The 18,449-nt window shown below is 36.7% G+C and overlaps 1 protein-coding gene across 2 annotated transcripts in view; it reads left to right on the forward strand.

Moving 5' to 3' along the window:
• The window catches only part of LNPEP (leucyl and cystinyl aminopeptidase), a 99,804-nt gene that overhangs the window by 38,354 nt on the left and 43,001 nt on the right, over positions 1-18,449 (forward strand). For both annotated transcript variants that reach the window (XM_028092031.2, XM_028092033.2), the window contains exons 2-4: positions 8,893-9,733; positions 14,196-14,334; positions 15,565-15,696. In XM_028092031.2, the coding sequence (XP_027947832.1) occupies positions 8,916-9,733; positions 14,196-14,334; positions 15,565-15,696 (1,089 nt within the window). In that variant the 5' untranslated portion in view covers positions 8,893-8,915. The remainder of the gene's footprint in view (positions 1-8,892; positions 9,734-14,195; positions 14,335-15,564; positions 15,697-18,449) is intronic.

Genomic DNA, 18,449 nt, shown 5'->3' on the forward strand with positions numbered 1-18,449 from the left:
ATTTAACATTTTACACCTGATGCTTCTCTCTTCTTACTTTATACCTCCTACTTCTCACTAGACACTTATCATTTCCCCTTCTCAATTCACAAATATAATTTAATTCTTCTTATCCACCCTCTCTAGTCTTTCTGCACTTGTTGTCATATTTTTATTTTTATATATGTTAAAAACTCACATATTATCTTGCTTTAAGCAGATAGCTTTAATATACAGTCTTTTAAGGAAATTTTAAGAAGAATAAAGAACATAAACTTTTATTTTTAACAACTTACTCATCATTTCTAGTATTCTTTTCTTCCTGCACATCTGAGTTTCTGTCTGATATCATTTCCCTCCAGTGTAAAGAACCTCCTTTATAGTATCTTAAAGTACACATCTGCCTGAGATTAGTTCTGTCCACTTTTATTTATTTGAAAAGATCTTTATCTCATTTTTGAGGGATATTTTCACCAGATATAGAATTCTGAGTTGACAGATTTTTTTCTTGCAGCCCCTTAAAAATGTTGTTCTGTCATCTTCTGGCCCCCATTGTCATGATAAAAAGTTAGTGTTCTTTGTATTATTTTTCTCCTGTATGTAACATATTGTTTTTAGGCTTTTTAAAAGACTTTGTCTTTGGTTTTCAGCAGTTTGACTGTGATATAGCTAGATATGGTTTTCTTGGTATTTGTTGTTTTTGGAGTTTGATGAACTTTTTGGATCTGGTAAATAGTGTTTTCACCAAACTTACTAAAATTTTAACTTTTGTATCTTCAAATATTTTTTTCTACTTTATTTTCAGAGTCTTTTGGGGATCCTATTACATGTGTTAGACAGTCTTACACTGTTCGACAAATTTCTGATGCTGTATTCATTTTTCTTCAGTCCTTTTTTTCTTTGTTCCTCAAATTGGTAATTGCTAGTGATCTGTCAAGTTCATGGACTCTTTGTTCTGCCATCTCTGATCTACTATTAAGTTCGTTCCGTGACTTTTTCATTTTAATTATTGAACCTTTCAGTCCTAGAATTTCCTTTTCTCCCCCCTCCCATTTGATTCTTTTTTGTAGTTTCAATTTCTCTGCTGAGAGTCTCATCTGTTCATATATTCTCCTTTGTTGTTATTGTTGTTTAAAAACATTTCCCTTTATTTAAGACATTTCAAATAGCAGCTCTGAAGTTTTTACTAAATGCAATATTTGGGCCAACTTAAAGTCAGTTTCTAATGACTTATTTTTTCTTATGGGTCACATTTCTTGTTTTGTTGAATGTCTAGTAATGTTTTTATTATGTATTCAACAGTGTTGATACATTGTAGAGAGGCTGATTTAAAAAAAAGTTTTCTTTGTAGAGTGGTGTTTGTTTTAGTAGCAGTTTATTTACTGGCTGATGGCCCTATATAGGTTTGCTGGGAAATATCTGTGGAAAGCTCAAAGTTTTTTTCAGGCTCCTCTAACTTAGCACATCTCTGCCCCCAGACTCTTTGCTGTGTGGGTTTTGTTAGGGCTTGGTTTTAAACTTTGTTAATGTGGTCTGGAGTTGGTCTTATTCTAGGGTGTGCTTTTTCCCTTAAAGTGAAGTCTTTCTAGCATTTCATAGTGATGTGCAGTGTTCATGAGTTGTCTTTATTCAGGTTGGGTTAGTCTGTCAATGTTTCCCTATGCTGCTTGACCTCTAGTATATCTACTCCATAGTAACCTTATTACAGCCATTCTTTTGTAAGCCTTATGTAGTTATGCCCAGCATTGAGTAAGGACTCTCAGGGAACCCTATACAAACTTGTGTGGTCCCCACTCTGCACAGTTCTGTCCTCTCCAGTCCTGTCTCTGCCACCAGCCCTGCTCAGCTAGGACTCTAGCTCCCCATACTACAATTAGAAAGTTGTCCCAAGACAGAGAAGCAAGCAAGTGTAAGCTCACGTTATTGCTCGTTTATCCAGTAGCTAGATATAGTTGCATCATTTTGTCCAGTTTAATAGTTGCTTACGAGAAGAAGTCTGGTATCAGTTTCCATGTCACATATTGGAAGTAGAAGTCTTCCACAGCATTTTTGTATGTGTTGGAGTGAACTTTAGAGGTAACTTGAAAGGGAAAATTACATTTTAGTCTCTTCTACAACGAAATAAGGTGAGTTTATGGTGCTTATAAAATGACCACTTCTCTCTTATCTTCCTGCCTTCCACCCCTAGTCTTCCATTCACTGCTGTCTTAGAGCTCTACTCACAAGAGAGGTGGGAGAGGGGAAGAGAAGAAAGACCCTACTCAGGTCATGCATCCTAGGTTGTGACCTTGGACCTGTCAACTGGAAAATTAAATGTGGTTTTTGAAACAGCACTACGTAAAAGTAGGAATGCATACAGGACTTTCTGTATTAGTATTTTATGACACTGCTCATGCTTTGAGGTGTAAGCAAACAGTGTGTATCAGGGAAAGGGGCTGTTGAGAACATCTTTAAAACTTGTCCTCTGTTAGTGGAGGTGAGAAAATGCTGTATTCTATGTAACTTAACGGGAACACCGTGATTAATAGGAATAGGTTTTCTTTGAGTGTGTCTGTTGAGGAGTGGGGTAATGTTTTGTCAGATCAGAACTGTACAGAAAAGTCACTGTTTTCTAAATTCTGGTTGTTTTCTTTCCTTTTTAAGTTTAAACTTTTAAGGGCGCCTGGGTGGCTCAGTTGGTTAAGCGACTGCCTTCAGCTCAGGTCATGATCCTGGAGTCCCGGGATCGAGTCCCACATCGGGCTCCCTGCTCAGCAGGGAGTCTGCTTCTCCCTCTGACCCTCTTCCCTCTCATGCTCTCTATCTCTCATTCTCTCTCTCTCTCAAATAAATAAATAAAATCTTAGGGAAAAAAAGATTAAACTTTTAAAAAAATAAAATCTCTTTTTGTTGGCAGAGGATTCCTTATTGGGGAAATAATTACTTTATTTGATAATTAGCCATCACTTCAGAAATTTTATGAAGTTTCTATTTGGCAGTGATCTAGAAGATATAAAAGCTGCTTCATGCTTGAAGCTTTTAGCTGTGTTTAAATATGTCTGGGAGGCCTCTGAAGAAGCCTAATTCTTTATTGTTAAGGCCCAATTTGAATATAGCAAGTTGCTATATTACCTAATTGAATATAGCAATCTTGCATCTGCCCAAAAAGCCTTGTTGAAATTAGGCCTATTTTTTTCAAGTTGTTTTGGCTTGTTGGTTTGAAAATAAACCCCATTTCATTTCATTTTCTCAGAAAAATGTAATGGTAGTTTCAAGGGATTAAAGTTGTGGGAAGTTTTCTTGTTTTAATTCGAGTTGCTAACCATGTTATTTGCCATAGCTTTACTTTTTGTTTTGTTTTCTAAATTGAATCCCTCTGTTAATCACTTTCTCTCTTGCTGGCACCTTATGCATTTTCCCCTTAGCTTTTCACCACATCCTTTCTACATATTTAACCCCGAATTAACCCAACTGCTTTCTTTACTCTTTAAAAACTCTTTGGTCTCTCTCTCTGTCAAATAAATAAATAAAATCTTTAAAAACTCTTTGGCATTTATTTTTTCATTTTTGTAATCATGGTAAAATACACATAACCCGCTTTTTCTTCTTTTAGATTTGGGCTGGTAAACACTGCTAAAGGCATTTATGGAGACTGGTAGTATGGCCCATTCTGCTGGGTGTACTGAACTTCTCAGCCATATTCTGTCCTTGCGTCATCCTTCCCTGGTCCTCTGCCATAGCTTCTGTCCTTTATTTTTCTCCTTAAGCACCCTATGCCTTCTCCACAAGTGCCTTTGAGCACATGGCCTTGATTCTTCCTGTCGCAGAGAACATGGAGGCTTCTCTGTGGTCACATCCTCAGCTTTTCATGGGCTTATACGTGTTTCTTCTCTGTCTTCACTTTCTGTCTCCCAGGATCAGAGAAGAAGTGCCTCCTTCCCGTCAAGGCTACTGGAGTTTTTGTGATGTCTTCCTACCCCAACATTTCCTCTCGTCTACTCCTTCACCTCCACGTTTTGGCATTCATTACTTTTCCTTCATGCTTAAGTTGTTCCCATCTTAAACACGGACAAACAAACAAAAAACAAAACAAAAGAACTTAACTCTTCTCTGTGCCATATTTTCTTTTAGTTTGACCCTGTGTTTTTTTCTTGACACATCACTATGTACCGTGAAGGAATAGTCTGCAGCTCTTGCCTTCCCATGTTAATTTTCCATTCTTTGGACTGTTGAAGTTAGGCTTTCATTCCTACTGTGCCCCTGAAGGTGCTTTATAAAAGTCCCTGGTTCTCTGGTTGCCAGATCTAGTGGCCTCTCTAGGCCGCATTTTCTGTGACCTTTCTAAGACGTTTAATGCTGACCACTTCCTTCATGAAAACTTTCTTTATTTTCTGGGATGTCGCTGTCCTAATTTTCCTACCTGTGGTACATTCCTTCTGAATTCTCCTTTTCTGTCCCTCTTCCTCTGCCCACCTTTTAAGTGCTGATGCTCTCTGACTTTTACCTCCCTTTCAGTAGCCTCACTCATCTGCATGGTTTTCATTTTGTATACCCAGGTGATTCTGAAATCTGAATCTTCCACGCAGATCCCTGTTTTGAATCCAGATCCACATGACCTAATCCTCTTAACAGTCCTATAAAATAGTTCTGTTTTCCACATTTATAGGTGAGGAAATTGAAGTGAAGGAATGTTTGGTAACCAGTTTGAGGTCAAACAGTCAGTGGAAGAGGCAGGATTTGAACTTCTTTGTAAAGTTAAGTCTTTAACTCTGTAACATGCTGTTAATCAAACATCTCCACCTGACTCTCTGAGAGATGTATTAAATATGTCGTGCCCTATAACAAATGCCATCCCCTAACTCCATTCTCATTATTGCTCCTCTTATACCCCCCCCCAAAAAAAACAAGAGAGAGAATTTGAAAACCTATATTCTCAATCTCAATGAATGGCATTCTTTCTTCCAGTTTTCCAAGCCAGAATGTATATCGGGAATTGACATAGACTTTCCTCTGTCACTCCATCTTACAGACTGTCTGGCCCAAGGGAGCCTCAGTTCCTGGGTATTCTCCCTTTTTAACACGACTTGTAATCATTCCCTCCTTTTCACTTCTGCTGTCATAGTTGAGAACTTCATATCGACCTGGATTGCCATGATAGTGACAATCCAACCCATTGCCTCCCATATTAGCTGAAGAATTGAAGTTTTTATTTTTTTTTAATTTTTAATCTGTTGCAGAAGTTTTGTAGCATTTAAAAATATGAATTATTGGAAAACTGAAATGAAAAAGACATGCAAACTATAAGCTCCATTTTTTAAATGATTAAATTTGATAGACATAAAATTATTGACAAATTGCTATAAGTTTTTAAATACTAATCATCCACATATATCCTGTCACAGACAGATAACAGTTTGTGGATTGACGCTGATCCACAGACAACATTGAGGAGCACCCGTTCATGGTATGTGATGAAAAGAAATGTCTGCAGTTTTCTTAGATTATTACCACATGGGCTTATGTTATTTAAAACGGAAACATTCAGTTAGGACGTTCTTTGCTTTTGGCTTATAAATAGCATGTATATCTGGATTTAAAAGGTTTTAGAAAATTTCCTGTTTCTGTAGAATCTCTTCTTTTAATATAAATAAATCCATTAGAGCAAGGGGTAATGATGTTGCTTTACAATTTAATGCTAAGATCAAAGTGTACTGATTTAAGAGTCCAAAGAAAAATTTTCTTAAATAGGTTGGAAATACAGTCTTCATGGGTTACCAGTAACAAGAATGATTTCCCCTGGGGCGCCTGGGTGGCTCAGTTGGTTAAGCGACTGCCTTCGGCTCAGGTCATGATCCTGGAGTTGCGGGATCGAGTCCTGCATCGAGCTCCCTGCTCAGCGGGGAGTCTGCTTCTCCCTCTGACCCTCCCCCCTCTCATGTACTCTCTCTCTCTCTCATTCTCACTCTCTCAAAATAAATAAATCTTTAAAAAAAAAAAGAATGATTTCCCCTGGTTTGATATATTTAATTTGACGTTGTACACATATACAAAAATTTGCTTCTAATATGCAATAAATTATAGCAGATGAGTCAATGTATTCTATTTCTGAAAGATTAAAATTCTACATAGGTATTAATCTGAATGGGTGATAAATAATAAAATTACAGTATTTGGATTTGGCAGACATCTGACTAAACCCTTATCAAAAGATTTGAAGTAAATGAAATGCAGACAGGTGATGCCAAAATGGTCAGGTGGTAGAATACCACTTACCTTGAGTAAGACATTGCTGAGGAGTCAAAACACACAAAACCAAAGTTCTAAGGGGATATGAATTCAAGAATGGGTGTGCTCTAAGTAAACTGAAATTATACCTAGGATTAGTTTAGAAATTCATTAAATAAAAAAAAAAAAACATACTGTGCAGACCTCCTTGTTGTCTACATCAGGTTTGACACAGAACAAAACAACATGGGCAAATGCTAAGAGAACATAATTTTCCTATATAAGGTAATAAAAAAGGTCAGAAAAAGTCTTTTAAATATTTTGAATAAACAAATTAAGCAATTAATCTTCAGCACTGTGCCACGATTAAAAACTACCACAGAAAATTTCTAACCCATTAAGAGTTCATTAAGAGTTAAAAAATTTTTTTAAGTTCAGTTAGAGCAATATTTGCTCTGTTAAAGAAGTAAATGGCCCCCAAACACAGTTAACCATCAAAACAAAACAACTTTGTCATGAGAAGTGGGGGCACTATTGGATGTTTAGGAGATGAAATTCCTCAAGCAGGATGTTAAATCACTCTTCTTCCATTTGTAGGTCATTCACAGTGGATGGGAAGATGGCAGCTTGCTAAACCCACACCTAGAATGTGATCAAAAGTTTTATTCAAAGAAAAGTGTTAAAGTAGCATGGCTTGTATGGAAGTTCAGGATAGAGAGGAGGTAGGAAAAGGTAACCTTGTTGGGGTCTCTGTGCTCCCCAAAGCAGAAAGGAGTGACATGCAGTGAAAAGTAGATTTATTTTTTAAATGTAATAATAAAAAAGAGAAACAAAAAGAAAATAACTTTTCTTAATTTACATTGTAGCAAGTTAACCTGAGTTTTGGAATGACAGGTGTCCATCTGGTAGCCTGGGAGAAATGCTGACTTTGCAGGCAAGGGCAACAGGGAGAATAGGCATGTGAAGGATAGCTTGAAACAGCAGTGTGTTTTGTTCTCAGAAGAGTAAGTAAGCATTTTGAGGTGGCCAGAGCACACCCAGGAATGGAGTGTCTATTGCTGGCTGGGATCTGACCGTAGAGAAGGCTGAGACTGGGGCTTCTCAAGCAGATGTGTGCATAAATAACCTGAGGATTTGTTAAAATTCAAATTCAGGAAAGGAACTTGAGAGTCTGCTCTTCTAAAAAGCTGCATTGTGATGCGGATGCTCTGGTCCACAGACCACACTTGGTAGCAAGACTCAATTTTGTCCTAATATTTATTGATACTTTGTTTCATGGATTATGAGTCGCCACTGTTGAGCTTTTGTTGGATCACACAAAATACATGGCATTTCTGTTAAGGTAGAGATATTTAGTTATTAAATAATTTTATGTAAGTTTTATTCTGATGATGGTAAAATAATACTCTTAGCAACTTCATTGCCAAGTACAAAATAAATAATTTAGGTATGAACTCTTACCCTTATTGAATTAGTTGAGTAGGATGATGCAGTATAATAATGGGAATAATCTAAAATTTGGAATTAGATTTTTAGACCTGGGCTTCAGTATCAGTTTTGTGTCAAAACAACTGTGACTTAATGAAGCTAAATTAACCCATTTCTCTTTTTTGCTTTCTCGTGTCTGAAATAGTTATACTTGCCATTTTATAGAATTGTTGTGAGGGTTAGAAATGCTAATGTATGAAGTACCTTGTAGACAAAGGTTAATGGAGGTTTCAATTACCAAACTTGTGAGATCCCTTAAAAGCTAAATATCTACTATTCTTAAATAAAGAACATTGAGTGATCTTATCTTAGGAATGATTGATCTATGAGTGATTTATTTACCCTTTTTACTTTTTTTTTCTCATTGATTTTTGGCAAGTAATGTTGTTCTTTGTAGTTTATAAAAGCTCTCACTACTACCCTAACTCAAGATCCACTTATACTCATGGTATATAATATGGTTGTTACAGGGGAGAATATGTTGTATTTCTGAATGCCCTGGAAGCATGAAATAATAGGTTGGATTGTACTTGTATCTGGTTTTTAGAGTTCTTCTGCCTTATTTTTAAATGATTTTTTGATTATGGAAATTTTCTGTATAATTTGCCACGGAATAGGAACATCCCCCTTTCGGAGCTGAAAAAATAGCCCAGCCTGTTGCTTAACTATCATTCAAGCCTGTAAATGGACACACCAGTTTGTGTTCCTCTGTAGGGGAAACCTGACTCAACAAAGAGACCCACAAGTGCTTTAGAAGCAGGTTTGGGGCCTTTTAGGCAAGAATTCCCGTGGTTCTGGTGACCAGACTCCAGAAAGGATACATAGACTGTGGGTGGGCACATCTCTGATCTGTGAGGACAGGCACAGCAGTTCTAAAGCCAGGCCCTCTATGGGTCTCTAAAGCTCAAGACAAGGGCCCAGGTTGTTAAGGGAAGTGTATTAGGGAAATTAATATTTAGTCTCCACTGCCTTTTTTTGATACTAGCGCATTTATTTAGTTTTCTTGTTTCATGACTGTGGTATACTTTTATTTATGCTTGAGTTTTTAATGGATGACACAAGAAAATTATAAGCACCTTATTTAATTCAGTAGCTCTGAGATGGAAATAAGTCTTAGTGATAAAAAACATTCTTAGATTAAATGTGGTTTTGCTAGTAGGCATTTTATTATGAAATTTTTTTTCTAACTCTGTGCCTTGTCCTTATGTTTTGGTTGTTTAGATCTGCTTCAGCTCCCCAGGAATATGATTGAAAACAGCATGTTTGAGGAAGAACCAGATGTGGTAGATTTAGCCAAAGAGCCCTGTTTACATCCTCTAGAGCCTGATGAGGTGGAATACGAGCCCCGGGGTTCAAGACTGCTGGTGCGGGGTCTTGGTGAGCATGAGATGGATGAGGATGAAGAGGATTATGAGTCATCTGCAAAACTGCTAGGCATGTCCTTCATGAACAGAAGCTCAGGCCTTCGGAACAGTGCAACCGGCTATAGGCCGAGCCCAGATGGGACTTGTTCTGTACCGTCTGTGAGGACCATGGCGGTCTGTGTTTTTCTTATTGTGGTTGCTGTTTCTATAATCATGGTGATTTATCTACTGCCCAGATGTACCTTTACCAAAGAAGGCTGCCATAAAAAAAACCAATCAATGGGACTAATTCAGCCACTTGCAACAAATGGAAAGTTGTTTCCTTGGGCACAAGTCAGGCTTCCCACTGCCATAATGCCACTACGCTATGAACTTAACCTACACCCAAACCTAACCTCGATGACATTCAAGGGTTCTGTGACCATTTCACTTCAGGCTCTTCAGGCCACGTGGAATATCATTCTTCACAGTACAGGTCATAATATTTCGAGAGTGACCTTTATGTCATCAGTTTCAAGCCAAGAAAAACAAGTTGAGGTCTTGGAATACCCATTTCATGAACAAATTGCCATTGTTGCCCCTGAAACCCTTCTTGAAGGACACAGTTATACCTTGAAGATAGAATATTCGGCGAATATATCTAGTTCTTACTATGGGTTTTATGGAATCTCCTACACAGATGAAAGTAATGTGAAAAAGTATGTAGCCTTCCTAAATGATTCTACTTCTTTGCTCTGTGATGACTTACATAATATGGATTCCTTTGCCCACACCAGAGACATCAACTAGAATTTTTTTTTTTTTAATGTAGGAGGTTATGTGCAAAATAGTAGAATGGTGATTTGGAAAGAATATACTATTTCTCTCTTAGTCAAAGCCTTTAGCAACTATCATGCTCATATATGTCATATATCATACATCGTGGTGGGAGTTAGGCATGCCGATGGAAGGACATGGATAAAGATTATATCAGTTATATTCTCTAACACAAAATCTTAAGTTATTTTGAGCTTTTCATATCCTGGTGAATCTAGTTTTCAGTCACCTCACAAGATCTCAATGGGATGCAAAGAAGAGTATGGATTATTTTTTAAGACCTATTTTCCTAATGTGCAGAACTTTTAGGAGGTGCTTAGTGAGATGGAGAAAGAGGGCAGGAAGAACTATTGTATGCTTACATATATCATTTTTAGTGTCCTTAATATTTGCTGTTCATTAAAAAAGTCACTCTGTTTTGGATTTCTGAGGGAATTTAAAAAAAAATCTAGGAGAGACTTAATTTGGTTTTAAAAAATGGTTATTCAAAACATAAAAGTATTCAGCTCCCTATTTAGACTATGTATTTTGCATTTTAATCTTAGTATTCGTAGTATATAGTTCCAATTTCTGGAAAGATGCAGTGCACACTTCATACAGGTTATTCTTAAGTAGCAATAATGTCATTTCTCTTATGTATATGAAGTCCTTATTAGATCCATTTAATTTGGCCCATCCCCTCATATTACTTTGTAAGCCAGTTTGTGAATTACTGATGCCATTTGGCAAATGTATGTTGGTGTATTGAGAAAAATAGAAATGAATATTTTAAATCTATCTTAAGGAAATGGTTTGATCCTTCTTAAATGGAGAAAGACAAAGCAAGATGTTTATACCTGTTCAAATAAGTAATTTTTCTCTTTGCCTTTATCTAAAAAAAAAAAAAGATGGCATGCTGGCACTTGTGTGAGATCTGATGTTAAAAACAAATTTATGATTGTGACATGTGGGGGTGGGCACTGCCAGAGGTGAATGTGACCCAGGACAGGCTCACACCCATTTCCTTTGTGGGTCAATGTTTCTTTCCTTTTTACTTTCACTCTGCTCTAAAACTAGAGCTTTACCTGTTCAAATGTCACTATTAACAAAGTAAAACTGCACTGTAATACAGTAGACGGGATCCAAAAAAAAAAAAAAAAGGCAAATTTATAATTATGGCAGCTCATGGCTTCTTGGCTTTATTTCTCTCTTTAGAATCTTCATCATCTCTAGGAACTACAGGATATACATTAAAACAATGCAAACAGACCTTGAAGACAAATCCAGTAGTCATCTCTTCCAATCAGATTATTGCCCTTGGAGTCCCTTGGGCCTACTACTATATAATGGAAGGAATAAATGTATGGCAGAGAAAGGTGATTTTGAGTACTTGTTGACTCTTGACATGGGCTAGATCAAGTTGTGGAAAATACTATAAATATAGAGAAGGCAATTCCTTAAAAATAAGAAATAGAATATTGTTTAGTGTTTTTAAATCTATTAAAACAAGTTAGTATGTGAAATTCTGCTGTTAAAAAAGTATATAAATCTGTTAACCTGCCTGCTTCAGTAAAATGAATGCCCCACGTGGTTGTATATCTTGATGGAAGATAAAAGTTGAGAAGATTATTTATACCTTTCAAGGTATCTGAAAACTGTAATTCAAAGCAATTTTTTTGGTCTCTCTCCAACTTTTAATTTTGCATAGTTCTATTAGAGAAATGTTTTGTATCTCCCCTCCAAAATGTAATAACTATTTAAACAAGTAGATAAAATAATTAAGGGATATGTTCCTTATTGATGGGAAAATCAGAGTATATGTAAATGTCAAACATGTATTTGTGGTCAGGGAACTTTACTGATGTCATCTAAGATGTGGAGATGGTCACTGAACCTGGAGATCAGTCTAGAAGGTGTTGATGATATGCTTAAGGTTCTAGATAATAAACTGATACTAAAAGAACCAGTTAACAAATTTAGGTTGGGGATGTATTTTATTTCTTTGTCCTTCAGTTTTTCAGTCTCTTTATCTTGAACTCCTCAAGCATCTTCTTAACTGGTCTGGCTCCAGTCTTGCCACTGTTTTTCCCTCCTCTTGCCACCATCTTCCACACAGTTGCCAGAGGCATATTTCTAGAAGTACACATCTAACCACGTTGGTCTTTGGTTTAAGATCCTTCAGCACTTTCTCTTTTCTAACAGGATTTAGTTCAAGATTCTTCCAGATCTGGCCTTTGTTTTATCTCCTATCCCTCACCTGCCATAATGAACTTCCTGTGCACTCTCCTGAATTCCAGTGATAATAATAACCCATATTTACTGAGAACTGAAGTGCTAGAAGCTCTTCCAAGCACTTTCTGTGTTTAGTCTTTCATCCTGTCAAACCCATTAAGGAGTGGATATTAATATTTTATTCATTTTACAGGTAAGGAAGCAGGCACATAAAGCAACTCATCTAACATCTTATGGCTAGCAAGTAGCAGAGGGTGACCTCAGAGTCCTTTTAACTAGAGGGTCCATGCTCAACCACTAAGATGTACTGCTTCCGCAGTTCACACCACTTTTTCATTTACCCATTGTTACTCCCAGTGGTTAGAATTCTCTTACATGACCCCGGGGTAATTCATAATTGTCTTCAGCTCTATTGGAGGTAGTGCTCAAAGTGCAGCTAGTATTTCTGAAAGCAAAGGAAGTCACTAATGAACATAACAAAATAAAATTAAAAAAAAATAAGTTTCAGTGTGTTCAGCACAGATAGGATGGATTATAAGTATCCTCAAGCAGCAACCTTCTCAAAAAGACTTTTATGTAAGATAGTTATTATTGCATCCCTTTGAACAGTAATTTAAAATTTTCTTTGTCTCAGAACATTATGATCCAATTTTTACTTATTAAAGTGGTGGTCTAAGTAGACTATATGCATATTACAGATATCATTAAACTTTATCCCCTCGCCCCTGTGGCCCTCTTCCATAATTTTCTGTTAACTAGGTAAGAATTTGAGAGTGGAGTGAAGAAATTGAGTATTAGCAACATAATATGTTTCAATTGTTTCATGTATGTTGATAGCTATCTTTTGTGCAGTTTCCTCAGTAGAAACAATTATTTGGGCAGACCCTTATCAGGACAAAAGCACAATAACTTTAAGTGTGAATGAAGAGTTATGACTATCTAGCACTGATAATAAACATCTATGTTGGACTTTGTGGCATACAAGCAGTTTTTATTTTGAATAGCCATATTTGATTCTAACAAAAACCCCAATTTTTTGGCAAAGGATCCTACCTCAGTCCTAATTCAATGAATAAGGAAACGGAGGTGTATATTACTGATTTGCCTGAAGTCACGTGGCTGGTAAAGTGCAGGATTTGGGTCTTCTTACTCGAAGTCCCACACTCTTTTCTGTGTATCTTTTTAAAAGTGGAAACTAAGCTGTAAGCAAGCAAGGCCATCATGTCCAGAGGGGTGATTGTAGATGTGTCATATTGACTAGTACCTGAAATATGCACAACAGGGCCACACGGGCCCTGATTATTCTGTGGCCATTTTTGGATGATTTCCCAAATGCAGATCTGTTTTATTCCTCTGCTTTAATTGAAAATCGGATTTTCTCCTCTTTTTCTTTTTATGCTTTTCTCCCAACCTTTAATTGAGGACTTTCGTATGAGTTAAAGTCTCACGTGTTGTTGCTGTGCTGTAGGAGAGGGAGGAAATTTTTTATTTATTTCTGAAGATTGTAAAGGAAACCATCATACTACAGAGCGCCTAGTTTTTTTTTTGTTTGTTTTTTTTTTAGTCTTCATGAAAGTCTAAGTAGTAAGTTTAAGGTTTAGTGTTGTGAAGCCAGAGTCTGTGTAAATGTTTAATGGCAATTAATGACCACCCTTCATACTGATCTCCATCTGAAACCTTAAGACTTCAGTGGCCTGCCGTAGGCTACCTTTGTGGCTTCAACTCCAGCCATCTTGGACAGCCACCTCCAGTCCCTGAGTATCACATTGCTCTGTCTTTCCTTGTGCTTCCCACTCTTTCTACAGTGTACTTCCTACCTCCTCTACCTTTTTAAATATTCCTCATTTTTTAAGACTCTTCAAATTTTGTCACCAGTTTCCATACAGCATCTCAACTACCACTCAGAATTTGTTTCCTGCCCTTTGTTTCCACTGCTTTATTTTCAATATTAATGACATGGTTTGCAGCCCGACAGGTTTCTGTTCATCATATAACCTATGCCTCTCCCAGTTGACTGCAGATCCTTTAATGACTGGGATTGTACCAGGTTTCTCTTAGTATCCCTAGTACTTGGCAAGGTGCCTTCAATAGTAGGTGCTCAATAACTGTTGGATGAATTTGCATTTGTTTTAGGTACTTTGCAGCAACTCAGTTTGAACCCCTGGCAGCAAGATCTGCTTTTCCTTGTTTTGATGAACCAGGATTTAAAGCCACATTTATCATCAGGATCATAAGGGATGAGCAATATACTGCTTTATCAAATATGCCTAAGGTACTGTTCTGTTCCTTAATGTAAAATCTTTGAGTGGATCTCTTTCTTTGTAATGAATACTTGAATTCCTCTTTGTGATACTGTTGACAATGATTAAAATCATATACATTCTTATTCTTTCTTAAAATACTTAAATAAAAGTTAAAATATATGTTGGAATTAATTGAGAAGTCAGCCCAAGGAGCAGCTGAAGAAAGAGGAAGACCTGCTGGATGTGGAATGTGTGGGCAGGAAATGTGAAGTATGTGCTATATATTAAAGTTGTACAAGTAATAATACTGTGTGAACTAGTACTAAAGATCACAGTGGTATTTTCCGAGATGTGGCGAATTTGCTATTCTAAATAGTGATACATGATAGTGTTGAATCATGATTGACCTTGGTGTTTTATTGGTTATTGAAAAATCTGTATCATAATGTGGAGGTTTAACAAGAGCATGTACCTCTTTCTTGGATGTAAATTTGGTGTGGGAGGCAGTGGGGATGAAACCAAGCAGAGGAGAGGAGCAGCCACATCTAACAGACTATGGAGTCCACCTTTGTAGGTAGGAGAGGATGTGATCTGTCCTTCAAGGGGACATCACTTCAGCAGCTCCACTCCTAGCCATACTCTTCATCTTCCTTTAAAAGAGGTGAGATGCCTACTTGCCTAGTCTCCCAAAACATATCTTAATTCACGGTCAGAAAATCTTGCAAGGTTGCCTGCATTCTCTCATCTTGTCTCTACTGCATACTTCTCTAGTGACTTGTCACCTTTGATTCCGCTAAGCCTTCTTAAGTTCATCAACCTGGCACTTTAAAAAGCTCTTTCAGATCTTTCAGAGGGATATCCCAACTGTAGCTCCCTCTTCTGAAATTGTAGCAGTAGAGTGGAGCACTCCTATGTCATAAGGAAGGATTTTGGTTTTGGTGGTATTTTAAAGGGGAAAAACAGAACCACTGATATTCACTATTTCTAAGTTACATTTATTTAAAATGGATCTTTTGAAACTAAAAATTCCTTAAAGATTTTCACTGTACTCAGCATATTTGCATGATGAGGCACGATGGAATAGGTTGAGAGTAAGGGCCATGCTCTGTTGAGAGTAAGAGTCATGCTCTCTTGTGCTGAGAGATTAAAATATGCCAAAATCTTCACTACTTGTTTCCTGTTTGAATTTTCAATTTCTTAGTTTGTTACTGTCATTTATTCCCATAGTTACGTAGTTATCTTTTCCCCTTTGCTTGTAGAATTCATCAGTCATCATGGAAGATGGACTTGTTCAGGATGAGTTTTCCGAGAGTGTGAAAATGAGCACTTACCTTGTTGCATTCATTGTTGGGGAGATGAAGAACCTGAGTCAGGATGTAAATGGAACCCTGGTATGTTGTTGTAGTAATTGTCTTGAAAGCCTGTTTCATAAGAGGTTAAGAGGAATTCTTTAATGATTTCTGATAACTTCTTTATGAAGGAAAATAAGCTTTTTAAAAAAATTTTTAAATTTAAATTCAGTTAATTAACATATAATGTATTATTTGTTTCAGGGTACAGGTCTGTGATTCATCAGTCTTACATATTACCCAGTGCTCATTACAACACATACCCTCCCCAGTGTCCATCACCCAGTTACCCCATCCCTCCCCGGTCCTCCCCTCCAGCAACCCTCGGTTTGTTTCCTATGATTTAAAGTCTCTTAGGGTTTGTCTCCCTGGTTTCATCTTGTTTCATTTTTTCCTCCCTTACCCTATGATCCTCTGCCTTGTTTCTTAAATTCCACATAGGAAAGTAAGCTTTAGATCACAACTCTGACTAGTGGTTACCATATTGGATATCATGGATATCAGTGAGATATCACCTCACAACTGTTAGAATGACTGCCATTAAAAAGGTGAGAGTTAGCAAATGCTGGCGAAGACGTGGAGAAAAGGGGAACCCTTGTGCACTGTTGGTGGAATGTAAATTGATAAAGCCACTATGGAAAGCAGTGAGGAGGTTCCTCAAAAAATTAAAAATAGAACTACCATATGATCCAGCAATCCCACTTCTGGGTATACATCCAAAGGGAATATAATCAGGATCTCAAAGAGATATCTGCACCCTGTCTATTGTAGGATTATTCACAATAGCCAAGATATGGAAACAACCAAAATGTCTGTCTGCAGATGAATGGATAAAAAAGGTGTGGTAAACGTACTATGGATTATTATTTAGCCATGAGAAAGAAGGAAATCCTTCCATTTGCAACAACATGGATGGACCTAGACGGCATTACGTTAACTGACATAAATAACATAAATTAAAAGACAAAGACTGTATATATTATCTCACTTATATGAGGAATCTAAGAAAGCTGAAACTCTTAGAGTCTAGAATGGTGGTTTCCAGGGTCTGAGTGGTGGGGGGAAATAGGAAAATGTTGGTCCAAGAGTACAAACTTCCAGTTATAAGTTTGGGATCTAATGTACAGCGTGGTGATTGTAGTTAGGAATACTGCGTTATATGCTTGAAAGCTGCTGAGAGACTAGATCTTAAAAGTTCTTATCACAAAAAAGAGTTGGTAATTATGTGAGGTGATGGAGATGTCTTAACTAATACTACTGTGGTAATCATTTCATGATATAAAAGTGTATCAAAGCAACACATTACACACCTTAAACTTTCACAATGTTATATGTTAATTATATTGGTAAAGTTGTAAAAAAATTAAATTTAAAATTCACTTCCTCAAGTCTCAGTAGCTACATTTCTAGTGTTCTTGTGATTAGTGGTTACCATATTGGATATCATGGATATTGAACATTCCCATCAATGCAGAAAATTTTATGAGACCACACTAAATCTTAAACATTGGTGCAGACTTGAGATAGTGTACAAATGTAGTTAGAAGAGACACTCCAGGTTATAAAAGTTAATTTAATCTTCCTTTTTTAAAAAGCAAGTCCGGATTGAGTTTTCTTAGAATAATGAGTAAGATTGTCTTGTGTTCTATAATTTGTAAAAATTGATAATTTGTTCTAATTAGACTCTTCTGTTTTTCTTTGTCATTAGTCTCTGTAAATGATTATTTGTTTAGATTTTATGCTTTAATTTCACAGTAGAGACCTAGTTAATATTTTCATACACTGACAATATAGGAGAAAGGGTCTTAACTAAAAATGATTATTCTTCATGATAGAAATATGATAATTAAAAATTTTTTTTCATATTTTTGTTCATCCCAGGGAATATTTTCTACCCATTGAACACATTCAGTTGGATCTGGCTTTCCTTTCTAGATTAAGAGCTTTATTTTAATCACATTATATTTAAATTTTGCAAATTAAAAAGATATACTCATTCTGTTAGAAAAGCTTATGATGTCTACGCATAACTCTTAGAGGTAAGGGCAGAGGTGAGGATTATGTGGCTTATCATCAGTAGTGATACCCTATGCTATTACGCTCAGCAGTAAAGGATGAGAACTACTCACGAAGTTTCAGTGTTCAAGGGTAAGTGTAGACTACGTAGTGACCAAGTGCTCAAGTGATTTACAAACCTTTGGCCTGAAAGAGTTTTTGTCAAGTCTAAACCAACGAATTTTTCAGAATTCTTTGGAAAGGATATTGAGATTGGTTTAAATCTGATAAAATTAATTTAATTTTTCTTCAAGTGTCACACCACAGATTTAGCTCTTGATTCAGATGTTGCGGCCTGGACAAAATCCAAAAGGCTAAATCAAGGAGAGTCAGGTTTGCTTCTTCAAAACACAGCTGAATACCATCCTCTCCTTGAAGCCGTTCATTCTTTCCCCAGCTGGGATTAATCATTCCCTCTGCGATTTTTCATAGCACTTTAGTTACATCTCTGTTGTAATTATCACACTCTTTGATATAAAACCCCCAGCACTTTTTATTGTATCCCAAAATATATGCAGGCTTGGCTTTTTCTTTCCTCTCTGTCCTCCCTCCCTTCCTCCTTCCTTCTTACTGCCTCTAGGATTACGTTCAAACTCATCATTCTGATCTTCAAGGCTCTCTTATAAATCTGCCTGTATTTCTTATTGCTCCAGTATGGATTCTTCAATCTAGCCAAGCTGAAGTATTCACTGCTCAGATATATACCTTATTCTCATATATATAGAGAGGGGCAGGGGAAA

This window comes from Eumetopias jubatus, unplaced genomic scaffold (assembly GCF_037043125.1).
Source record: "Eumetopias jubatus isolate StellerSeaLion01/CBP00866 unplaced genomic scaffold, mEumJub1_p1.0 scaffold_5, whole genome shotgun sequence".
Classification (NCBI taxonomy): Eukaryota; Metazoa; Chordata; class Mammalia; order Carnivora; family Otariidae; genus Eumetopias; species Eumetopias jubatus.